Consider the following 26,339-nt stretch of genomic DNA (forward strand, 5'->3'; position numbering starts at 1 on the left):
CATTTATCACTTGTGGACTTTTCTGGCCATTCTGACTGGTGTGAGGTGACACTTCACTGTAGTTTTGATTTGTGTTTCTCTGATAGTCAGTGATATATAGCATTTTTTCATATACCTATTGGCCATTTGTATGTCTTCATTGGCAAATTACTTGTTTAGGTCTTCTGTCCATTTTTGGATTGGGTTGTTTATTTTTTTGTTTTTAAGTTGTATGAGCTGTTTATATATTCTGGAAATTAAGCCCTTGTCAGTCATATCATTTGCAAATATTTTCTCCCATTCTGTAGGTTGTCTTTTTGTTTTTGTCTTGGTTTCCTTTGCTATGCAAAAGCTTACAAGTTTAATTAGGTCCCATTTGTTTATTTTTGCTTTTATTTCTATTGCCTGGGTAGACTGCCCTAGGAGAACATTGCTAAGATTTTTGTCAGAAAATGTTTTACCTATATTTTCTCCTAAAAGGTTTATAGTGTCTTGTCTTATGTTTAAGCCTTTAAACTATTTTGATTTTGGTTTTGTGTATGGGGTGAGAGGGGTGTTCTGTGCTGAGCCCTGGGGGGATAGCTGGTTAAGAAGTGTTTCACTGTTTGCTACAGTCCTTGACCTTAAGCTCCACTGGCCACCAAAGCCAGGCAATAGAGGAGTGTATCCCATGGGTGAAGTGATAAAGTCTTGGTGCCAGATGTGTGTTCAAGCTCGTTCTAGAAAGACAATGGTGACTCAGATGGCACCTGCTGGTCTCCCTGGGCTCTGAGGAGGATAGAAGTCTGTCCCAGTTGTGTGCTCAATTAAAAGCCTGACCCTCAGGCAGCAGCTCTTAAAGTTTGCCAATAGGCCTCTTTCTGGGAAGGAATGGGAGATAAGCATTTCTGTCTCTTGCTTCTGTGTTGGCTTTGGTGGGGTGGGGAGTAGCGCACAGTTTATTGAGAACTCTTTCTTTGTCTGCTGCGGTCCTGAGGGACCCATAAATGCAAACCTCGGTGACCACCAGAGACGAGCAGTCAAAGGTTGTATCCTTTGGATGGCAGCCACGAAAATCAGGGAGCCAGATATGTGCGCAAGCTCCTTCCAGGAGATGCTGGCAACCTGGACTAGGGCAACTTCACATTCCCTCTTCCTTTGCCTTAACAAGTCTATTTTCTCCCATCGGAAGATTTGGGGACTTAATCAAAGCTCCACCACCTTTTCCTCAACTCCTCAACAAAAGTTCTGTGTCTTTACAAACATTGCTGTGTAGATTTAAAGCTTTTGCTTATTGCTCCTACTGTCTTTTGTCATTTTTCATACAACTTACTCAGTTCCGAGAACTTTCTAGGGCAGGTTTACCTTAAGAACATAACTGCCTTTGAAAATTCAGTTCTCAGGGGAGGGTACAGCTCAGTGGTAGAGTGCATGCTGATTATGCATGACGTCCTATGTTCAATCCCTAATGCCTCCATTATAGAAAAAAAAAGAAGAAAATATAATATTCAGGAAAAGAAAACCTTGAGGAAAGTTCTGTTTTTTATTAGGTTCAATTATTATTCTTTTAGGGCACTGCTAAATTTTTTGTTTGAATGACTAAAAACAAATTAAGAAATTTTACATGACACATTGGCCTAGTTACCTCAACGTACTTATGAAAATTTCTACTGTTTTTGAGTGTTGCTTTCTCAGTTTCCCTTTTCCTTTGCTCCAAACCAGAGTGAATCAAAGGAAACCTCAGTCTTTGAAAAGACTTCTTCTTTTGAGTTGTCTTTTATACCGGGAACTTTCTAGTCTTACCAGAATAGGTAAGATTAATGTTCAATCTCAAGAATTTCTAAATGTATGTATTTTCTATTCACAGAAATATACCCTGTGGAAAAAATATAAACAGCTGCTCAGGCTACTGGTTCTCCCAACTACTGGACCATAAGAGATTTAGCACACAATGGGGCAAGAAGAACCACAAAATAATCGTGAGTACTTTTTCCCCTTTCAAATTTAAAGAGGGCATACTTAATTATGACAAATATTTTAAAACATGAATTGATGACAGTTGTAGTTGTGAAGATTGAAGATGATGGGGAAAAAGAGGTTGAGGGATGTGAAAATGATTTTGGTAAAGAGGAAGGACTTAGATTCATACATTTTGAGTACCAGTAACTTGTTTATGAAATGTAAATTGGGGCAAGAGAGGAGAGAACGTCTGTAAAAATGAGATGAAAAGAAAGAAAGTTGGGAAGATTCTTTTTAAGGGAAGAGAGAGAAGAAAGATACAGAAAACACACTGGCTGAGGCAGCAGTGTATCTGAGGCTCTTACTTTATCTCATTTTATGTTTTACTTAAGTGACACAAATGGATTTGTATTACAAGAACATTAAAAAATAGTTTTGAGAAATGTATAGAATGAATGCAGAAATATGTAATTTAAAAATTAATGTTTCACTTCATCGCATTACGCCACCCAAATTTCATTGACGTCATGATGTACAATGGTCCTGAAAATCACCTTTTTGTGTAACAAGATGCTTGGAGATTTTTTTTGCCAGTACATACACGTATAGTGGGTTATCTTAATTGCTGTATAGACTTTCCTCATGTGGATTCACCATAATTTAGAATCTCTGCTCTGGATGGTACGCATCCAACTATTAGATTCCAGGGATTTTTTTTTTTCTATTTCCAAAATTACTGCAATGAATATTCTTTTTATAAATAAGTTATTTCTATAGGGTGGATATCTAGAATTGAAATTACGGCAAGTGTAATGCATTTAAAATTTGATAACTGGGGGGAGAGTATAGCTCAGTGGGAGGGTGTGTGCCTAGCACTGGGTTCAATTTCCAGCACTTCCACCAGAAATAAATGAATAAAAATGTAATAACCCCCCCCAAAAAAAACCCAAAATAAAAACAAAAACCAAAAAAAAGAATAAAACAAATGCAGTACTTTAAAAAAAATTGATAAATGCTTCTAACTTGATCTGTCTAAAAGGCTTTCTAATTTACAATTCAGCAGCAACATTTATTTCCTTACTGAGTGTTTCCCTCTGCTTCACCAATACTACGTATTTTCAATTTACTTTAAAAAATCTGATATATGAAAAATCATACCATAATAATATTTTGGTTTACATTTCTCTGAGCACGCTTCTTGTTTGTTTGTTTAATGGATTTTTAAAATAATTTCAGCAAGTTAGATTTTCAGCAAATTTCCTGCTCAAATGTTTTGCTCAGTTTTCAAATTGTTTTTTGAAATTCTTTATACAGTCTGGATATTAATATTGTGACAAGATTTTTCTTTCATATATTCCTTGTGTTTTAACATTATTTATGTTATTTAGAAGTTTTGATTTCTAGGTCCCCAAATTATCAATATTTTATGATTTGGGGGTTTTGAGTCTTGGTTATAAAAAGCCTCTCCTTATTCAAAAAATCAAAAAAGTCTTATTTCTTACTTATTTATTGGTGAGCTCTGAAGTTGATTTATTTAGGAAAAATCTTTAAGCTCTCCTCCAGATCTAAAATATTTTGGATGATCCATCCTTAGTTTGCTTCTTGGTAGAATTCGCTTCCCTGGTTCTGGTGGCTAAGAACGAGACAAGCTAGTTCTCTCGTTTTTGTACAGGAGGAGGCGGCCAGCACCCCCGGCTGATCCCTTGGGCCATGGCTACTATTCTCATCTCACTTCTAAGTGCCTGTTTTATTGCAAATTGTGTGGGTAAGTTATTAGCAAAGTGGAACTCTCCTTGAATTATTTACCCAAACAACTTTTATAAAATTGCTCTGAATCTTTTGTTATCTTGATTTTTCTCCCACATATCAATCCATAATGATTTAAAATTCAGGGTCTTGGATTTAAAATTCAGAGCTACACGCTTGACCTTCTATTCTTTAATGATGCTGCTTTGTGTCAGGCAATGAAAGATGGAATTTAGACCCTTTTCAATACATGTGAAGGTTGGTGACCGTTATTAAGTGGTAAAAGTGAAGCAGAGCACAAAGTACTTTAAAAGCCATGGCATGGTTACCTTTAAGAGAAAGGGCGGGAGTTGCGTTTGGGCTCTGACAGCCACCTGGGGTGTTGGCAACACTGTGTTTCCTGAGCCCGTCATTTTTACCCAGAATACTCGCTTTACAATAACTTGATAAACTGTACACTTATGTTTTTCACTTCTTTAGATTTGGTTATATTCCAAAGTAAAAATATTTAAAAGATAAATAAATGTGTCAGGCTCATAGAACTTTGCAAGACTATCCCAGTATTCACCAAAAATCTCCACTCTAACACAAATTCTGATGGGAAAAGATGCTTAAAAACACATGCACATGAAGGTTTGCAAAACTACCCCCACAAAGCACAAAATGGACAATGTGATGATAAAAATATTAATCTTTAACAATTCCTCTCAACCAATACACCTGGAATGGGGACAAAGGAGCTGCGAGGGAAGAATAGAGAACGTGGGGGCTTTACGAGGGCATGAGCAAGTTTAGAATAGTTGGCACCGTTTCCCTAATTGAGTCGTTTCATAGGGAAAAAAAATTAAGTTTTCTTCCTCCTTGACAGTGACTTATCACAACATTCTACGCTGTGAGAGAGTCTCGGGGGTGTTCAAGCCACCAAAGTACTACCCAAGGCTGACATGTGTCGCAGAGAAATCAGCACTGAAAGGTACAGGTAACAAGGAGCAAAAAAGAGTTTCTTTCTTATTTCCATTTCCATTCACATTCATAATCTGATTTAAAATAATTTGTTAACAAGCCCGAGAGATTAAAATAACGTAAGATGAGAATCTGGCACGAGAGTGAACACCAGTAAATTGAGACAGAATTCTTCCTTATGATATAATCAGTGGAATAATTAACTGGAGAACAGAACACATTTACGGGCCCTTTTTGGCATCAAAAACATAGCATCAATTCCATTTTCTTTTCAGTCAGATATAGCGTAAGGACTGTTTCCTCTGAGAATGTATAGCTTTGCCAAAATGTCTTTATCTCCTTTATTATTCTGGAGTTTGTAAAGGCTCATTTGGGAGAATGAGGGGAAGTGCATGAGAGTTTTAGCAGGTTCTTTGCCTCCGTCAGACAAAATGTCCTGCAAGAGGCTTTATTATGGAAACACTTTAAATGTGATTGTAAATGGATGTAAGGACTGAAAAATGACCATGCCTTCTGAGAGAACAGCTTGTAATTTTCTCACAATCGCTATGTGATTCAGACACTTTTGTCTAGAAGATATTCAGAAATGTAATTTTCGGGATTTTTTAAGGGTGGGCAGAATGATTTCGGTAATCCTGGTTTTATCCTCATAAATGTTAATCGGACGTGAGGTAGTGGAATAGTTATGCAATGTGCTACAGAGGACGTGCTCCTGTGCAACTATTTTTATTTCGATTTTCACAGGGGAGGGAGCCTGGCATTGCCGCCCTGCTGGCTGGAGAGCCTTCCAGTCCAGCTGCTACATTCCACTTACCGACAACAAGACATGGGCTCAGAGCGAAAGGAACTGTATAGGACTGGGGGCTCACCTGGCCGCCGTCAGCACAGAAGCTGAGCAGGTCTGCTGGGAAGCGCACATCAGTTTCTCTGCTGGTTTGAATCTCTTTGCAGAGAAGGAGGAATTTCTCTGCTCTGCTGTGCCTGTGTGCCTTTGCTTCATCTATTCCATCCACCTGGAAAGACCCTCCTTCTTCTCTCACTTCTCTTCTTATGGCCAACCTCTTCTGGTCTTCCATGATTAGATTCATGCGTTATTTCCTCCAGAAAACTACCCGACCATCCTCCCTACCCCATCCGCCCTGTTCTAATTTGGAGCCCCTCCCGGGGTGCTCTGTGCATCGTGGGAGCGTGGCCCTTGCTCCAGCGTGTGCAATTGTCCTTTCACTACTACAGCTCTTCCAATGACTCCTCCTCTGTGGAGGGCTGGAGCCACGCCTCACTCATTTTTGCATCTCCAATGGCCTGCACGGTGCTAGGCACACTGCATAGATCTTGATAAATGTTCGGTGGTAAGTAAATAAATGAATGATTCATCAGGACTGAAATGGCTTCTCAGGATAAAACACAGGAAAAATAATTCAAATGTATGGTTGTCATTCTAAAAAAAAAAATCTCAAGGTAAATTCAATTCTGAACTGAAACTTATTTCCTCATGTAATACATTTCCATGTCCGTGCCAGGACTCAGGTTCCACTCCTTTCTTGGTTAGCAGGGTTTCCTGGATTCCGTGTTCATGGCTTTGTGACCTACAGGTTCACCGACTCTTTGAATAAAAAGGAATTTAATGAAATATACAGTTGATGAAGGCAATTTTAAAAACAAAAGTTCCTAAAAATCCAACCCTGTTAAGCACTGGGCTAAGTGACTTGAAAGCTGAGCTCAATCTTCCACAGCAATTCTGTGAAGCCGCGGAGTTGTCCCTTTTGGAGCTGAGAAAACTGGGGTTTGGTGAAATTAAAGCACTGATTAATAGTACACGATGAATGTCAGAAGCAGATTTGAAAACAGACCTGGTGCCAACGCATTTGTGCTTAACAAGTAATTTATTTGATCTCTTTCCTCTTTTTCTAACATAACAGCTTTCTCGCGGTGAATACAAATATACTTATAATAATTCACATTTTTATACAGAACTTTATTACTCAATTTTTGGATAAACGGTTTTCCTATTTCCTGGGACTCACAGATGAGAACCTTGAAGGCCAGTGGCATTGGGTGGACAAGACACCATTCAACCCACAGATGGTGTGAGTATACGGACTGGGGTGAAGGAGCTTTATAGGCAAAGGTGAGAAGACAGCAAGGGGAATTCATCTTGGGGGGAGCACACCCACGTAAGGAAGCCTGCTCAGAACAGAGCACTGTGTGCTGAGTGGCCGCCACACCAGGATGCAGCTCGAAACTGTTCCCCAGGAGCACTTTCCTTGCTTTGCCCTCTGCCCTATTTTATACACACACACACACAATTTTTTTCCTTCCAGATTCTGGCATGAAGGTGAACCCAGCAAATCTCAGAGAGAAGACTGTGTTGTCCTTGTTAATGACCAAGACAAATGGGCCTGGAAAGTTGTTTCTTGTAACGTTGAGACAAGTAGGATTTGCAAGATACCTGGAAAGGATTCAGCTAGAAACCTGTGAAGGAGTCCTTGTGATGAGGACAGGAAAGAAGAACCAATTAGTCTACGGCAGGATGTTCGTGTGTCACTGGAACGGAGACAACGTTCTGGGTCATAGAACATTTGCAGCCGTGATGGCCGTATTTACTTTTGTTTAATTCATTCAAGATAATGTGTTTTTGTGTAAGTAATCATTTTTTAGATCATTTTTTTCTACGAGGATCAGTTTTATCAACTTTGCTTTCTTGAGAGTATTTCAAGGTATTTACTTTTCAATTGGCGTGCAATGATTACGTACCTAAGAGGGCTTGAATGGTGCAGTCGCCAAGTCATTGTTTCCTCTGCCCCCGTTCTCAGCTCTTAAAATTCAAAGGTGGACTATTTCAAGTGGTAGTGGTGTACCGTTTTTTTTTTAAACCCAAATATCACAAACCCTTTAAAGGTTTTAAACATTTTTATTGTCTGATGCTTCATTTCAGACTTTTTAGTAGTTATCAGTCATTAGATTGACATCCCATGAGCAAAATACTTTCGTAACAGCAGGATAGAATAGTTGGAATTATGGTATGGCCCAGGTAAAAAACAAAATCTATTTGCCTTTCAAAAAATGTACTTCTTACTCCACTCTAAATGTCTTCCCAGAGCAGGGGGTCTCAAGCTGACAATTTCCTTTTGAGTGGAAAAGTTCCTTACAGGCCACCGTAGCTCCTCCAGTTGTATAGAAGAGGGAATGAAACCCTTGGGAAGCCAAAGGGCTCTCCTTCTCTTGGCTAGCTCATGATAGAAACAGGATTATGGCTTAGATGTATCTTTCATAGCAGGTGAAATGTATTCACTTTGACATTAGGGGAAAGTCACTGGGGGTGACATGGCCTCTTGGCCAACTGATAGATAATAGCTCTTATTTATTCATGTAACATCATATTAGTGTTTCTATACTTTTAATTGGAATCAGAAAAAAAAATCTTCAACCCATTTAGGTGAATTGTTAGCATGTTTCTTTAGAGCTATAAAGCTATGGTTTAAACTAGCAAGGAAGTCCTTTTCACAAACTGAAGTTACGCTTTTGTGATGTATGTGGTGTTAATTGTGATGCAGTCACATCCAGCATCAACAAAATATGGTGGTTTTTTCTTAAAATTTTCAGTTTGCTGATGTTTCCTGCATCTAAGCTAAAAAAAATTGCAAGTGACAACTTTTTAACCTAACTTCCTTACCACTGTCTTCAAAAAACAATACTTATTTTTTATAAATTAGTGATTTTCTGAGTTTGGAATATTAATGTTTGATTGGTTGTGTGTGTATGTGTATGTATTTAAAGCAGCACCAAGTGACTTTGTGTTTGCCATAAACTACACAGCACAAATCTATAAAACTTGTTGAAATAAATTTATGTAAATGATAGTAGGCTTTGTATAGCTAATATTACCCACTTTTAGTTTGTATAAACTGTATTTAGGCAAAGGTTCAGTTGTCAATACAATGTGGCCTCTTTGTGACTTTATACACCTGTGTCTACATCCATACTTCTAACCTATTTCTTCCAATGCTGACCATTTTTCATTCCCTCCATGGCTACCGCCACAGACCAAACTACCATCTCTCCTACCTGCATTATTGCAACAGCCTTCTGACTGTTCTCCCTGCGTCCACCCTTGCTCCTTTTCATTCTATTCTCAACTCTCATGGCACCTCTACCATTCTTCCAGTTTCTTTACGACAGCTGAAGTTAGCACCAAGTGCCTTTAATGGAGGGACTGGGGGTCAAACCCAGGACCTCATGCATGCTAAGCATGTGCTCTTCCACTGAGCTATATACCTTCCCGTCAGAGGGATGAGAATTTTATGAGAGAGAGAGAGAGAGAGAGAGAGAGAGAGAGAGAGAGAGAGAGGGAGATTCTTGTTTTTTATGAGCATGGAGAAATGATCAAATTATCTAAAATGGAAAAAAGCATTTTAGTATAAACTGTATTTGGAAACTATTAGATAGAAATAGAACCTACACTATTTAGAAACATGGAGCTCAACAGAAGAAACATCTGAGGAGTTGAGTATGGTTGCCTCTTGGACATAGGAATCAGGAGTTAGCCAAAAATAGCTATTTCCAATTATAACCCTTGTAGAAGATTTTGGTTTTTTAAACAATGCACATGTATGCACATAGTATGTGAGTTTATTGATTAATTAATCATATTAACATTTAGAAAGAGATGCTTAAGTATCACTTAATAAAATCAATAAATTAGTGTAAAACATTTAACAAACAAGGAGTAAAAGGAATTTTCTGCACAGGGCCCACCGCACACCTACAGCAACCATTAAAAACTTAATGGTAAATCACCAGAAGTGTTTTCTTTAAAGTCCAGAGCAAAGCAAGGATGCTCACTGTAGCCGCGACTATGTAGCAGTATATTGGTAGTCCCAGCTAGCTTAGAATGATCAGAAGAACTGGAAAGAAAAAACCCAAACCGTCACTATTTGTAGACCAGACCTACCCAAAAGAAATGTAATACAAATAAACAAGTGTGAGCCAGAATAAACAAGTGACACCTAATTAAATGTATAAGCTTTTGTGCAGCAAAGGAAACTATAAACAAAATGAAAAGACAACCTATGGAATGGAGAAAATACTTGCAAGTGATGTGACTGACAAAGTCTTAATTTCCAGAATATACAAACACCTCATACAATTCAATAGCAAAAACAAACAAACAAACAACCCAATCAAGAAAGGGCAGAAGGCCTAAACAAATATTTCTCCAATGGAGACATACAAACAGCGAACAGACACCTGAAAAAATGCTCAGTATCACTAATTATCAGAGAAATGCAAATCAAAACTACATTGAAGTATCTATCACCTCACACCACTCAGAATGGCCATCATTGAAAAAAAAATCCACAAAGGATAAATGCTGGAGAGGGTGTGGAGAAAAGGAACCCTCCTATGCTGTTGGTGGGAATGCAATTTGGTGCAGCCATTATGGAAAACAGTAGGGAGATTCCTCAAAAAACTAAAAACAGACTTACTATATGATCCAGCAATCCCACTTCTGGGCATATATCCAGAGGAAACTCTAATTTGAAAAGGTACACGCATCCCAATGTTCATAGCAGCACTATTTACAACAGCCAGACATGGCAACAACCTAAATGTCCATTGACAGATGATTGGACACAGAGGTTGTGGTTTGTATATACAATGGAATGCTACTCAGCCATAAAAAAGAATGAAATAATGCCATTTGCAGCAACATGGATGGACCTGGAGATCATCATTTTAAGTGAAGTAAGACAGAAGGAGAAAGAAAAATGCCGTATGATATCACTTACATATGGAATCTAAAGAAATGAGACAAAAGAACTTATTTACAAAACAAACAGACTCACAGACATAGAAAACAAATTTATGGTTCCCAGGGGGGACAGGAGGTGGGTGATGGGATAAATTGGGAGTTTGGGTTTAGCTACTATACTGTACTACTATTACAAGATAGAAAGCTACTATGTATAAAATATATAGTACTATATACTGCTGTATATAAAATAGATAAACAATAAAGTCCCACTGTACAGCACAGGGAACTATATTCAACACCTTGTAATAGCCTACAATGAAAAAGAATGCGAAAAAGGAATATATATATGTATAACTGAATTACTATGCTGTACAGTAGACATTAACACAACATTGTAAATCAACTGTACTTCAATTTTTAAAAAGTTAACAATAAAAAAAAAATTAGGGGCCGAAATAAATCTTAACAGTGGTTTATTTGATGAATACGGTCTTGGGAATATGAATGATTAATTACTCTTTTATTTTTTGTAATGTTCTGAGTTTTCTGGTTCTTACGTATTTGTGTAGCCCTATTTATAAAATGTTATATTTTAAAAGTTTCAATTGGAAGCTCTGCTTCTTAAAGAAGAATTTTCCAGATAAATAATCTAGGTTCCAATGACCTTTACTCTAACCACTATACCCTTAAGAATTGTTTCTTTCCTTGCCAAACTTTGAAGACAAAGTTGGTTGTATAACCTAAATCCTAAGTAAATGGGGAAATAGCACACATTAATATTTTTATGTCTTTCAATATTGAAATAAAATTTAAAATAATTACAGCCAACTGAAGAGTAACAACAATGAATAAAAAAATTTATCATGTTTTCAGTGTTCCCTAAATTGATGTTTACAATATGAAAAAAGAAATTAGAAATATATAATGTATTTAATATAGAAATATATAATTTGTATAAATAGAAGATATATTTATTGAATTACTTTCAGATTGAATGACTTGTTTTTAAAGGCATATTGACTTCAAAACCACAGATTGTCACTTTTGACTAAGAGAAATGAATATTTGTAAAGAAAGCCTAACATATGCGCTTGTTCTGTTGAATTTCCCCATTCAGTGATTACATGTTAATTCCAATGTATGAATTTTGAGGGTCTCTTTCTGGGACTGTGTGCAAGAAACATGGTTATAAAATCTGCTGTGTTACTTACATATTCTTGAATAAACTTACCGGTACTGACAGACTATCATGCAGTAAGTGGGCAGGCTTGAGACAGGTAAGTGTCAAGTTGAATATTCTCTTAGAATAATTTGATTGTTGGACTCTGGCTCTGGCTGAGCAATAGATACAAATTCAGGTGAGACCCAGTTAGCCAACGGAAGGGAACAGAGAGGAAAGTGAGTTTCTGGGACGAGAGGACTGGAGGACAGCCTCTTTGGAGCTGATTGTTAGCATCGCCTTTCTAAGAAGGGGCAGTAAATGCCTTTGGCCAGAAAGTCCACCCTAGTCTCTTGAGCAGGAATAAGTTTCATGACTTGATGATGTTTCCTACTCATTGTGCAGGAGAACATATTGAGGACATACGCTTGAGTAGGGGGTAAAAGACAGTATGAAATCAAGAAGAGAAGACAGACTTTTCAGAACTAGAAAGAAGACAAATTGACAGAGCCCAAATTCAGGCGATTGTTTAAAGGCACTTTCCAAAATTCTCTTCTTGGCTGGATCCTGTACTCGTTCGATGTCCCTGTATTTTCGTATGAATACTCGCAAATGAAGCAAAAGTACCAAAAGACATTCCTTTCTTCTCACAGCATTGCCAGAGAAACTTGGTAAGTTCTGAGAAACCCCAAGACTGATGTAGAGAACAACGCACTTCAGTCAGTATCATGAATTATATTTCATTCAAAACTACTCATTTTTATTGATAGCAAGACAACAGATACTTAATGATGTCCTTATAAAGTGCAATGCACGCTTTTCTCATATTGGAGCTGTGCAGCTGTTTGTTTACGCTCTTGTTACATAGTTAAGTTATGGTTCTCAGTTAAATATTTAAGTTATGCCTTCTGTGTTGGAGATTTTTCTTTGTTCAGATATTTCTTTCTGGCATTTCACAAATCCAATACATACTGAAGAAACAGGTTACGTCATTCCAACTTTGCTTTGGGTTTGAAGAGTCTCTTATGGTGGCGCAGTCCTCCACTGTGGCTATGTTGTTGGGCTCCCCTATGTCCCAGAAGCTGAAACAGACACGGGAGATTTACAGGAGGTGAAGGGACCCATTTATGAGCCAAATCCCATTTGTGTTATTTAACATCACAACACTTTGTGAGGTAGGTATTATAATCTCCTCTTTATTGATGAATAAAAGGAATCTCTGAGGAGCTAACCAGTTTCTCTATGTCATAGAGTTTGTGAGTAACGAAGCTGATCTGGGTCATTTTGACTTTGTTCTCTGATTCGGTCCCTCATGGCTTTAGACCCAGAATGATATGTTATGGGACAGACTGGTATCCTGATGGATTTCTTTCCTTCACACTCATATCTCCTACGACATTTGGCCCCCTTTATTCTACAGAGTTTGCCTTAACTGAGGTGCATACGTCAATGGTGTTACAGTGCTGGAGTGAAACAACTTTTTAAAGGATCAGAGCCTCCTACTTTTACTCCATAAGAATCTCTTATCTTTCTCAAGTCACTGCTTTTGTCTCATTTACTGCAGTATGGGGGCATAAGACCCTGCATTGCACTCTGCCTCTCCTGCATTTCCAGTGAATTAGTGTTCAGTTCCAAGCCCTTTCTCATTTTTGTCTATTATTTCCCATTCATTCTTGAGGGAGTTCCAGGAAATGGGGGAAGCAGACCCTGATGCCTCTCTTTTCCCTCTTCCACATCAGCTCTTTCCCTTCTTGCATCTACTATCACCATGGGTGGACATGACTATACCTCCTGGAACAAAGGCTGTTCCAAGAACTCCCGTCAACCGCAGTCTAACTTCAGGATTTGGGGTAATGTTACAGTTCTCCTACAAGAAGGAAATTACCTGAGAGCCTTTGTGAAAGGTGTACCATCTACCCATTGCCACTGACCCTCGGTCACCTGGTCCGTCAGTCCAATATAAAACTCTTTCTTTTTAGGTTTTGTAAGGAAAAGGAATTCCTATGGAAGATACATACAAAAATTAGGAGATCCATTATTCCAGTGCTGAACAAATGTTGAAGGTAATTGTTATTAAATAAAGAGAGAAGGTAGGATCTGGACCAGAGATGATAGAAAAATGGGCCTGAAATTGTAAGATCATGGAAGATTATCTCCTGATTTGTTTATTATGCTAAAACATATGTACCCTAAAATTAAACCAATGAAAAAGAACCATCAGTAAAGAAGGAGGTTCTCAATAACTCATTCAAAGTTTATCTACTGTTATTGGCAACACAAAACTTTATAAATCAGAACTTAAAGATAATACACAATTTTTGCTCGCTGTCTTTCATATGACATGTTCATAAACATGCTGGTCATTCTAAAATGAAGTCCCAGCCCTCTTTTTTTCCTGGCTTACTAATAAATGAACTGAATGTGGGAATTTCATTTTTTTAGTTTCTTCTAGTAGTGAAAATATATTAAAGTTGGTATTGACTTACAGAAATAGTAAGACTGGCATATATTTCAGCAAATTTTTTTAACACATAGTAATTGTATGCCCAATACTGGACACGTGAATGGAAAACAAGATGGCTCCTGTGAAGGATGCTCCACGGACACTGGAGGAAGCTGTACTCTCATTACCTGCTCCTCTAGCGAGTTGATAACCACCAGATGACTCCCCATGCTGGAGCAGTTTTTCAAACTTGCTGTCCAGGTCATGGTGTTAGTAGAAAAGAAGTAACAGCTAGACTGAAAATGCACCCAGTTCAATGGACAGCAATTCTTCAGTGAACCTGGAAGGAGAGGAGTTTCCGTGAGAGCCCCACATGAACTGGGTAAGACAACAGAAGCCTTCCTCGGGGCCGATAAAGCTCACCATTTACAGTCAGAAGTCTTGGAACCCCTCGTTCATGCCCCATAGCTCACCGTCTAAGACTTCTAGTTAAGTTCTATGTCAACAAGCACAGACAGCAATTTTCTTTTTTTTTTTTTTTTTTGAGACATAATCCTTATTTTCCAGATGTCAGTGCCAAACACAACCATATATACAATCTGCCTCGGTTATGCTATTGGTATGGAACCCTATTATCTGTTCACGGACTGCCAAGGTCAGAGAAGGTTATGCATTTTATCTGAGTGACCTGTAAGTAACCATCTCTCATGTTGGCCTATTAATGTACCCTCAACAGAATCTCCAAACTGCTTGTCCAGATGGGGTCAAGTTCTTAGAAATACAGCATTTAAGCCTTTGAAGTTTCTTAAAAATAAATTGTCCGATCTCTCTTAACTTAATGGTGAGGAAATTATAGCCCAGAGAAGGAAGTCATACTCCAGTCTCATGGGGCATTTTGTAAGACTTGGAACGAGACTATATGGAAGAGTTTAGGGGTATACTTCTGAGGTATTTCCAAATTCCCTCCTCTGTACTTTTTTTTTCCAAGCTCATTTTGGAAGTAGGTGATGAATGAAAAGAAAAAGGGTACCGCTGGGAATGACAGCTTCCTCTTCTAGATTTATTGTTCAGACATATAACTCAAATTTATTCTAAAAGTTTGCTATGATGTCCCCAAGAATTCCTGCCCCAATGCTAACTGACTTTCCAAAGTTCTAATCCCGTCCTCTTCCCAACTCCTCATTATTCTCTGACAGTACAGGCAAGATTTTGTATTTTGCTTTTGAAAAACAGAACCTAATCTGATTACTTTACTTATCCCCCAAATCAATCTAGAAACCAGAAAACGTTGATATGTAAATTTTGATGTCCAAACTTGAGGGCTGTTATACTTGATCCATCATTATAGCAGGAGAGCTCCATTAAATCCTCACGTGGCTGGACCTTTTTCCCATCACAAAGTTGAAAGATGTGATACGTCACTGTAAGGAAAGGGGCACAGTTAGTGTTCATTACTCTTGAAAAAAACACATTTTATCATTTTTGTAGCCATAACAAATGTACTAATAATTATATTTTCTTACTGTCTACTTTTCCTCCAGCTTGGAGAGGAGCTGAGATTTACTTACCCAAAGAAGGAAGAGGGAATTCACACTTCATGGTTTTCCTGATTTATGAAAATGAATATACTTTATTTCAGGCCCAGAGGCCCAAAGAAAACAAATGTGTTTTCAGTCTCTCTTATGCCAAGTCTAACCTCTCAACCCTTCCTTCCAAAAAGTGATGTGTTGTGTCCCTGGCTAAGATGGCATACAGAAGGTTACACTAATGATAGGGCTACAAAGGCAGAGGACTCAGGGCCACTAAGGAGGTGGAAGATGTGTACCATGAAAAATGTGTCTCAGGTCACTGAAATTTGGTAACAGCTTTGTGCTAGTTGGAGTTTCTGGCTTGAGGAATAACCTGGAGATAAATAAGGGGAAAAGTGGAACAGAAATACCCTTTGTGGGAGGAGGGAACCCACAGGCAGCAAGGAAGAATTTACTCCTAATATTCAGCAGGGAGATTGAATTTGACCTTCAGAACTCACCAACACATTTGGCGATAAAACAGACACTGAGCAGCAGGATGGAGACCCCAGCAACAGTCCATAAGAACACCTGGGAAGAGAAGCATCCGTTCTCTGCAGAAAGACACAAACATGGTCAGTCTTCCCTAGGAAGACACAAAAGAGATCTAAGAAATTCGTATTCAACCTTGCTCGTTTCCTTCTACTCGCTTTGTCTATATTGAGTAGTTCTCAAACTTCGGCCTGCATCAGAATCATTTGGAAGGTTTGATGAAACACAGATCATGGGGTCTCACCTCCAGAGTTAAATATTCAGTAGAGCTGGAATGGAGCCAACAAGTTCCCAGGAGCTGCAGATGCCGCTGGTCTGGGGATCACACTTTTAGAACCGCTCAAACAATCCATCCCTGCTCTTAAGACTCTGGCTCATGGACACGGGCAGATGTGCAATTCTTCCTTTCTAACCCTCTCAGATGTTTTCCCCCTGTCTTTCCCTATCTTTCTCTCTCCCTTTCTCCATCTCCCTCTTCCCTGCTTTTCTTGCCTGTCTCCTGTTCTCCTCTTTTCAGTGTCTCCTCTTCCAAGCCCTTCGTAAATCAATCAGATAAAACATTAACCATCTAGAAGTTCCTCTCTTGCTCCCTTCCAATATGCATTTTACAGACAAGGAGAGCAAGTTCCAGAGATGTGAGGTGACTTGCCCAGTGGGACACAATAAGCTATGCAAAGGGTAGAAACAGCAGTCAGGTAGCTCTCCCTGAACTCAATCTCCAGCAACCCCTCCTATGTTACACCTAGTCTTCTAACCATTCTCTTAATTTCCTTGCTTTCATTCTCTGTCTCTGTCACTCCTACTTTACTTTTCTCTTGTTCTGTCCTCAGCATATCCATCATCCCTTCCAAAAACAGGATCCTTGAAAGAAAAGGGATAGTTGCAAAGTTTACCTGTGCGTTGGGATGCTGATGATTTGGACGAGCTCATTCTTTCTTTCTCTTTCTCTCTCCTTCCTCCTCTGTGTCTCTCCTGTCTTTCTCTCCTCAGTTTCTGAGTCCGAGAGTGTTTTGTTGACAAGATTCAAAGAAAATGAATCTGAAAGTTGAACACTTCATCTGTGTTTTAGGAAGCTCAACCCTAAGACATGAGAAAATTAACTTGTTCTGTGGCTGTGTGTTTAATCAGGATTTCCTTTCTTGCATAAGGAGGACAAGGGAGTTTACTGGGCAACAAGTCCATCGCCTCACTCCACAAAACAACAAAATGGGGAAATGATGAAATGGTAAGCTTCAACAAACCAAGCCGACCTTGGGGAGCTATGATGGGCTTAAAAATGTTGTTTTACTTTGGTGCTTTCTTCCAGGCCTAACTGATGCCTGATTTTTTCCTTAACACCTGTGGAGCCCACCTTGCACTCCCAAAGTGACTTTGATCTTTACTACGACACATTTGTCAACTTAAGAGTAGACAAACTCCAAGTCTTGACAACACTTAGCACAGAGCCGGGCACACTGTATATGAATTTATACCCCAGCAATGTGAATTTCTTTTTGTCTTTTATGTCTTTTCTTCCTCTTTCACTTGCAGCTCTTGAACAGTCTACGTGGATTTATATGTCTTTTATCAAGTGCTGACCACTAGGCTGTTTTATCGCTCCGCCTCATGCCCCGCCTCACGCAGTGTGACTACACACTGTGGACCGCAGCTCAGTCTCTCACATCGTAACGCTTCTGAAGCTTCAGAGACTCAGTGGGTGGTTTAATTCCATTGTTCTGAATTATTTCGGGATCTTTGTTTTATATTGGAGCCTATTTCTTCTAATGGAGGAAGTGAATTTGAATGTTAGAAGAAGCAATTTCAATTAGACATTAGAATATAAATCTTTTCCAGGCTAGTTGGATATAGTAATGTCCCGTTACTATCAAATACTTAAGAATAAGATCAGCTGGTCCCAGCTGACTTAAGTTCACATTAGTTTTATATATGTAAGTATATATATATATATCTATCTATATATATATAGATAGATATCTATCTATCTATCTATATATCTATATATATCTCTATCTTCTCGTAATCCCCACCCCCAGTGAGTCATAGACTTCTCATGTGTTAGAAAATATCTCTGTTCTTAAGGGACTTTTTATTGTTTCAGTGTATCCCTATTCTCAAAGGGACTTTTTATTGTTTCAATTCCCTCTGCATTCTCCATTTAATAGTTACATAGGTTTATTAAAGAATGTTTAAAAATTATACACACTTATATTATAAACATAAAATATACATATTTAATGGCTTTTGACCAGTAAAAAGAAAGAAATTACTTAGTGGGTGAATTAATTATATGAATTATTATATGAGGAATCATAGTGACTACAGTCAATTATTTATTAATTATGATCAATCAGCAGGAATCAATATTAATAAACAAATTTGCATTAATAATTTAACAAATATATAATTAGATAATAATAATTAATAGCCATGTTTCCAGCCAAACTATGTGTATGATTTTATTCTTTGTTTTATCACTTTTTCCCAAATTATAAAAATAATGCTTTTATGGTTTAAAATATGAGAAAAATATGACACGTAAAAGACCACCCATCGACCCTCAGTGCACTCTTCTGAAGTCAGTCACAGTTGATGATTTCTTGTATATACTTTGAGAGACTTTTTAAAAGTTTATATATAGTGTAGTTTCTATAATATATTGTTCATTCACTTTTATCCAAATAAGATCATACCATGCATGCTTCTGTGTTTTGAGATTTACTTTTATATTCATCAGGTGTATTTGGACATCTTCCTAATTCTGCTGTTTAAGTTTTTTCATAATTTATAGACCAGGTACTTCTGAAGGATATTTAAATAATTTCTAGTTTGTTCTCCCTCTAACAAATGAGGCAATGACTACCTTTATTCGTATTTGCAGGTGCACATTTTTTGGCTCAGTGATACACAGCCAAGGGTTAACATCAATATTTGGCTTGAGCCTTCAGAAAATAACATTCTGGGATATAAAATAAATCTAAAATGTCATCTGAAAGCAATTATTTTCATTGTAACTTAATATTGAAACCTTATTAGGTAAATGTAACGCAGGGACATTACAGGGTGGGAACATTAGTTACTCGTCAGAGCAGGTGGTACTTTCTTGTGGTCACTATGCTGCAGATTTTCCATATGAGACAAACACTTTATTGTGGGAGAGCAGAGAACCACATATGTTTGGATATTTCACTTTTCTTTAATCCTTTCTTATTCATACTCTTTAACAACAGCCAAGCATACTTACTGTAACAAATATGATTTTTCATGAATTTTGTTGAACAAGATTCTGGAATTTTTCTCCCTTAATGAAATTTTGAAGTGGCAAAATGGATATTCTGCTGTTAATTTATCTTTGTAAGATGTGAAAAATTCCCAGATAGAATTCATCTTAAAAGATTTATAACCTAAATGGAAATTAAACAACAAAAATGATTTATTTTATTTTTAAAGATTCTGATGTCTAACAGAGGTATTCTGCAAAGATGAGAATGATGATATAATTAATTTCTATTACATTTGTATTCAAATTTTATAAATGTGTGTTAACTATATATCTAAATTTTTATGGATGATTTTATTAAAGCTATCTAGATATTTCACTTTTTAAATATTTGTACCTACTATAAATTTCCCTATTAATTTTATAATTTTAAAATAACTTTTATAATAACTACTACTTAATATTAGTTATACAATTTTTAAATAAAGTTCTTGATATTTGACTTTGTATATAAATTTAACAGCTTTTCCAAAAGCATTATTGTAGTATTTTATTCTTTTTTTGGTAGCATTTTTATTCTTGACAATATATATAGATTTATATTTCATCACACTGCAAGGAGTTTCAATATAGAAATCACATAAAGAGATTTTTTTATTCAATTTATAGGTCAAATACTTGGTTATATTTAAACAAAGACACAAATATTAACAATAAATCCAAACAAATGCTAAGTCTGTATTATTGATATTGATTAAATAAGATGATTACCTGTGTGATTACATGAGCAATAATGACACACAAGTCAAGGGAGTCCAGAAATGACCTACAGGCAGACATCCAGCTACTTGGCCTTCCACAGCTAGACACTGAGGTCTTTGTTAAAATGCAGATTCTGGCTGATAAGGTAGCCTAGAGCCACAGGCACGTTCCCTACCTTTGTATGCTTGTTTAATTTCAGTCCCCAGTTAAATTGCTAACAGGAGGCTCGCCTTATGCAAAAGTATGCATGTTTAAAATTTATAGTAGATAACAATACATTGTCATTTAAGACTTTTATACCAAATTACATGCTCACCTAATGGTAAACAACATGCAAGTTTCTCTAAATCCTTACCAACACTGGGCACTATCAACATTTAAAATATCCAATCTGAAAGGCAGAAAATGATACCTCAAACCTTTTGTTTTTTCATTTCGTTAACTACAAATGACGTTAATCTTTCAGTTTAAGGGGGGAAGGTATAGCTCAAGCAGTTGAGTGTATGCTTAGCATGCATGAGGTCCTGGGTTCAATCCCCAGTGCCTCCTCTAAAAAAATAAATAAACCTAATTATCTCCCCCCACCAAAATAAAAATGAAAATAAAACGAAACAAAAAAGGTCTTTTAGTTTAATTTGTTTATCTTTATTTTCTTAGAAACTGTTCATAATTGTAGATAATTTTGGGGAGGGTATATTTCATCTGTTTCTTACTGATTTGTAAAAGTTCTTTACATACTTAGGAATTATCCATATATTATTCATACATGTGGCAAATATTTCTCCCAGTTTGTTGTCTTTGGCTTTATTTATTTATTTAGTGGTCGAATAGAAGCTTTTATTTTATTAATTCTAAGAACTTTTCATACGATACCTTTCATCACCTGTATCCCACATTAAGTTAAAAAAAAAGAGAAAACTTTTTTTTTCTTTTCTGTTTTAGGGTACGTTTCCTTTTCTCTTCAAACTGTTTCCTCCAATTTTAGCTGACGAGATCAAGACTTTGTGTCCCTCTTGCCATATTCTTACTTTGACTGTGAATTTCTTATGGATCAATGTTTGAATGAAAATGCTAACGTTTCTCCTAAAACAAAGCAACATGTCCTAACCACAAACTAGTCCAAAACCACATTTAGAGGGGCAATCACGTACTGTAGAATGTTGGAAGGGACTTTTTAATTACTGATGAGAATGAGACATGGCAGTTATTCCTGTATTGTACAAAGGGAGAGACAGCAGACCACTCACAAGTCTGGGGATATGTGAAGGGACCCATGAAGTTGAGAGTTAACATTTATTCATTCAACAAACACTTATTGATCCAGGTGTTATTCTAGGTGGCAGGAATACTGACGTGACAGAGCAGACAAAAACCCCTACTTTCATGGCAGATATTTTCGAGTGGGTGGAGAAACAATGGGTAACACCACAAAGAATTTAAGTAAACTACAGAGTATGTTAGGCGATGATAAATAATATACAGAAAAAATACAGCAGGAAAGGAAATAGGAAATCTCTACTCGGAAGGGAGGTTAAATTTTAAATAGGGCGGTCAAGGAAAGTCTTACTGAGAAAGAGATCATCAACTTGACAGAAGAGGCAGAGGGAATACAAAGCCCCAGGTCAGAAGTAGACCGGCAGGTCTGAGCACCAGCCAGAGGAACAGGCAGGAAGCGGAGGAGCGAGGGGCGGAGGAGGGAGGGGCAGAGCAGCCGCTGTTGAGGTCCAGGAAGTAACGAAGCGCAACATCTCAGAAAGCTTTGTCGACTGTATTTGAGACTCTGGCTTTCGCTCTGACTTAAGTGCGAAACCACTGGAGGTTTTGCAAAGAGCAGCGTCCTAATGTGTTTTTTTTTTTTTTTTTTTTTTTAACCTTTTAACAAGATCACTGTAGCTGCTGCATTGGGGGGAAATAAACCAAATCGCGGAAGTCATTTATACGTTTACTGTAATGATCCATATTACAGATGAGGCCTTATCAGGCCAGGTGGCAGAGTAGAAGGCAGTAAGAAATTTTAAAATGCCACATGTATTTTGAAGTAGGACTACTGATGAATAGGTATGAATTATCAAGGAAAGAAAGGAGTTAAGGAGATCTCCAACAGTCCAGCCCTTTGGCTTGAGCATTTACAAGGTTGGGGTTGTCCAACTGGCCATATGGTACCCATCCCTCTTATATAAGAAGGGGTCTGAACAGAGAGGGATATGTAAATATTCCGTCCGCCTTTTTAAAAGTCATTTGATCTTTTAGGAGACAGCCATATATGCAAATGGCTAAAAGCTTATTTCTCAACCAAGTTTTGTATTAATTTGATGTATTTCCCTGATTCTCACAGTCTGTTTTCTTGATCTTAATTCTTAGAGTTATTGTAGCATGGTTGAATTTTATTTATTCTTTTTTTTAGTTTCCTTTTTACCTATTTACCTCTTGTCTGCTACATGAGTTTCATAGCCTTCATAGCCTTCAGCTAGATCAGTATGTCCTTAGGACATACTCTTCGGTCTCTATACCTCTGTATCAGTACAGGACGGGGTCCATTTGTTCACTGCTGTTTACTCACATGGATCACGCTGACTTGTTTATAATTGTTGCCCAATAAATGTCGAAATTCTGAATGCCTGTGTAGATTACATAGGTATTTTAGTGGAGTGGTATACGACTCTTGGGGAAACTAGCCAGGCAGCTTTTCATTTTGGTCAGATTTACCACGTTTATTGTCTAAGAACACAACCTCATTTAGGTGTTCATGGTTAACGAGTACTGGTCATTTATGTCAATTGGAGACTGATTCTTCAAGGCTCTACTTTTCCATCCCGAAGTGGTTAGCTAGTGTCTGGCAGCAGGAAGTGGTTTCCCTTTTCTTCGTTTCTCAGCTCGTTGCTCTAATCAAGGCAGCGCTACTAGGGGTGACGTGAGGGCGGGGTTACCAGACAGTATACAGGATACCCAGTTAATTTTGAATTTCACATAAACAGTGGAACTGGCTGTCGTGCATTTTTATTTGCTAAATCTGGCAGCCCTCTACAGGGGGACACCTGTGCTCCTGTTCACAATGGTTTTAGTGTCACACTGAGAGTTAACAGAAAAACAGGTTCCCAACAAAATCCTTGTTTGGGGGACCTTACAAAACAGCACGGCAACATTTAGAAAATTAATCTCCCTGACCGTAAAGTGTGCTCCCCTCCCCCGCCTCTGGTTAAGTGACACCAAAATCTGAATCTGGCTGCTTAATGCAGGAGGCTACCAGCTCCACTTTGTAGATTTTCTTGGTTAGGTGAGCCTTCCTGCCACAGTGAATTTCGCTATGACTGTCCTGCACGGGAACCCACGTGATGGGACCAGCGAAGCCAAGCATTACAGGGTTGCAGTGCCCTCTAGTGGACGTCTGGTTTCCCACAGGGACCAAGGCCTCGGGCTGCCCTGAAACAGCTCTATTCCCCCCTCCCCCTCCACTGCTGTCTTGAGGGGCTGCGCGTCCTACCAGTCTAAGGAGACAGGAACTAGGAAATCTAAATGTCAGAGACCACAGTAATTCTTAACTTTGCTTCAACATTTCCAACTTCATATAATCTTTTTTATTTTTTACAAAATGGGTATCACAATGGTTTCCTTATCAATTTGTAAGGTAGTTTTGATGGTTATGGAGGAAACGGACAGGTGAGCCTCTAGCACTGTTCTAGCTAAACTTCAGATAATTTGGACTCCAAAGAATTTAGTGAATGACTGCCTTGTGCCAACTGATGTTTTAAGACAGTTGAATGCTATGGAATTGAACAGAATAAAGGAAATGATGAGGAGAGGATAAATAACAAATCTTTCCACCAATTCTTTGTTTTTCTATTTTCCCTTCATCATAATAATTAATGCTACTAACTTCTGATGAAAAGACTCCTTTATAGAAGAATGTTTTTTTTTTTTACCAGAATTTTTTTTTACCTTCTAAAATGCAAGAATATGGTACGATTTCCATGGGTGTGGGCGTGATATTCTCAGATCCTCATAATAGAATGATTTGTTCCTTTGTCCACAGATTATTTCAAAGACTCAGGACAAGTTGTGACATGGGTGAACTCTCTCCTTTTTTCTCTCCTTTTAGTCCCTCTCATCTGTTTTTCAAGATGCCAGTTATTTTGTGATGCCCTGATGGCTCCTTCATAACGGAAATGGATACCTTTCCAAAGACATTTATTTCTGTCGTAAAGTTGGTTTTCTAACAGTGAAATTTTAGTCATTTGGCCACAGAGAATGTATAATGTCTACCAGGAATTCCTGAATGACACCACTGAGCTAAGCACTTACCTGGTGCATTAACAATACAACAGCAATTGTATATTGTGCTGAGAAATTGTGGTTAGTTCTTGCTCGGTAATAATGTCTCAACACGTTTCTCTTTGGGCCTGGTTTTGCCTAGAGAGGGTTTTTGGATTTTTTTTTCTGTTTGTTTCTTTTTACTAATTTGGGGTTAAACAAATCAACAATCTCAACCAATAGGCTCTTCCTCAAACTTATATTTTGCGGGGTTGGGAGAAGATGAGTTATCTTGTAATAGTTTTGTTCTTGTTCAGAGAGAAAGAATTGTTTCATAATTAACTTGTGCTTCAACAGAAATAGTACCTAGAATATTTTTCTGTTGGAAGTAAATTTACCAATCAATCAGGCTGAACCGTTTAGTCTAAAAAATATTTGCCTACTTTGTTTTTCATTGTCCTATTGGATTGTCCATGGTTTGACTGAATTTACTACATGATGACTTTGGATTGGCGATTCAAAGTTGCTCACCTTTAACTTGTACTTTGTGACCTTTTTTTGACTTCACTCAGCATTGGCTGCCAAGCAGCAATCTGAAACTTTAGGCGTGTTGAAGCTTGCCGGAAGAAATCCAAATTCCCAGTCACATCTCTCCCCTGGCTTCCTACTTGCCATCGGCAGTGGCCTCCCTTTAGAGGTTTGGAATCTTCCAAACATATTTTTATCCACTGTCTCTATTGTAACTGAAGGCAGGTGCAGGCCCACAGGGCAGAAACTTTTTAATGACTGTAATTTTTGTCTGAAAGCGAAAGAAGAAAAAAAAAATAAAGAGTAAAGTTAATTAAATGATTAAAAGTTTTCATTAATAACAGTGGAAGTCACAGGCCCTGTGGGAAGTACCAGCTCCTGCATTTGTTTTCAGCAAAGGGCTCGAGAATATTCTCAGAGGAGGCGTATCCTTAGGCATAATTATGAAGTTGCTAAAGTTTGTTTCAGCAGAATCATCACTGTCATGGTTGACTTTCTGATTATTAGCAAGCGTTTTCCCAGCCCTGCCTAGAAACTTTATTTCTGTTCTAGATCTTTCTTTTTCTTTCTTTTTTTTTTAATATACATTTTTATTGAAGTAGAGTCGGTTTACAATGGTGTGCTATTTTCTGGTGTACAGCACAACGCTTCAGTCATACATGCATGTACATATATTCATTTTCATATTCTTTTTCGCCATAGTTACAGCAGGGTATTGAGTATAGTTCCCTGTGCTCTACGGTGTGAACTTGTTGTTTACCTGTTTTCTGAATGTTCAATATCTTTCTAATGCCTCGTGGACAAGCAGGCCCTGTCTTTAGAAGCGACACCCCACGCCCTGGTCTCTATATTACTTTAAATCAGAACAGACAAAAGCAAGCCTTTAGATGAAATTAAACTAAATTAAATTAAGCCTTTAAATCAGAACAATTGACTGTATGTTTCTGTTCCTTCCAGGCTGTGTCCACAGACTAAGCTGAGATGTTCTCTGTGACAGACACAGAGGTACCCACGTCCAGCTTAGGACAGGCCCCCAAAGCACTAATCCAAGAAATTGTAGGGACGTCAGTCATGCCGATAGGTTGGTAGGAAATCAAAGTTTTTCCACTGAAGCTTGCTTGGGCACCTACTAACTCATATTCTTTTCATTTAAAAAACCTTTATTACTTTTTTTACTTTGGGGGAGGAGGTAATTAGGTGTTTATTTATTTATTTGCTTATTTTTTAATGGAGGTGCTGGGGATTGAACCCAGGACTTTGTGCATGTTAGGCACGTGTCCTACCACTGAGCTACACCCTCCCTCCCAACTCATTTTCTTTTAAAGGATATCTTTTTTATTTTTACTTTTGGCAGGGGAAGGAAATTAGGTTTATTTATTTATTTTTAACGGAGGCACTGGGGATTGAACCCAGGACCCTGTGCGTGCTAAGTGTGCGCTCTACCACTGAGCTCTACACTCTCCCTTTATATTCATGTTCTTTTTGTTGAAGTCTGCTCCTCTCGCACATGCTGTTTGCCCTCTCCCCAAGTGTCCTGCACT

At 37.9% G+C, this 26,339-nt stretch overlaps 2 protein-coding genes across 3 annotated transcripts; one reads left to right on the forward strand and one right to left on the reverse strand.

Moving 5' to 3' along the window:
* Positions 1–1,514: 1,514 nt before the first annotated feature.
* On the forward strand, positions 1,515–9,940 carry LOC102517988 (C-type lectin domain family 4 member D). Of its 2 annotated transcripts, none has more exons than XM_032473131.1 (6): positions 1,515–1,937; positions 3,590–3,682; positions 4,532–4,642; positions 5,371–5,525; positions 6,598–6,713; positions 6,948–9,940. In XM_032473131.1, exons 1-6 carry the CDS (start codon positions 1,910–1,912, stop codon positions 7,102–7,104), a joined length of 660 nt encoding a protein of 219 aa, XP_032329022.1. In that variant the 5' UTR covers positions 1,515–1,909; the 3' UTR covers positions 7,105–9,940. The 2 variants fall into 2 exon arrangements, with proteins under 2 accessions (XP_032329022.1, XP_014420983.2); XM_014565497.2 differs by having other exon boundaries at positions 4,532–4,636.
* Positions 9,941–12,229: 2,289 nt separating this feature from the next.
* Positions 12,230–17,109, reverse strand: LOC102518233 (C-type lectin domain family 4 member E). The gene is made up of 6 exons (XM_006192195.3): positions 16,937–17,109; positions 16,013–16,105; positions 15,315–15,404; positions 14,172–14,323; positions 13,426–13,541; positions 12,230–12,622 (listed from the first exon to the last, which is right to left on the reverse strand). The coding sequence occupies exons 1-6, from the start codon at positions 16,971–16,973 to the stop codon at positions 12,472–12,474; spliced, it is 639 nt and encodes a 212-aa protein (XP_006192257.1). The 5' UTR covers positions 16,974–17,109; the 3' UTR covers positions 12,230–12,471.
* Between the last annotated feature and the right edge of the window lie 9,230 nt (positions 17,110–26,339).

This window comes from Camelus ferus, chromosome 34 (assembly GCF_009834535.1).
Source record: "Camelus ferus isolate YT-003-E chromosome 34, BCGSAC_Cfer_1.0, whole genome shotgun sequence".
NCBI lineage: Eukaryota > Metazoa > Chordata > Mammalia > Artiodactyla > Camelidae > Camelus > Camelus ferus.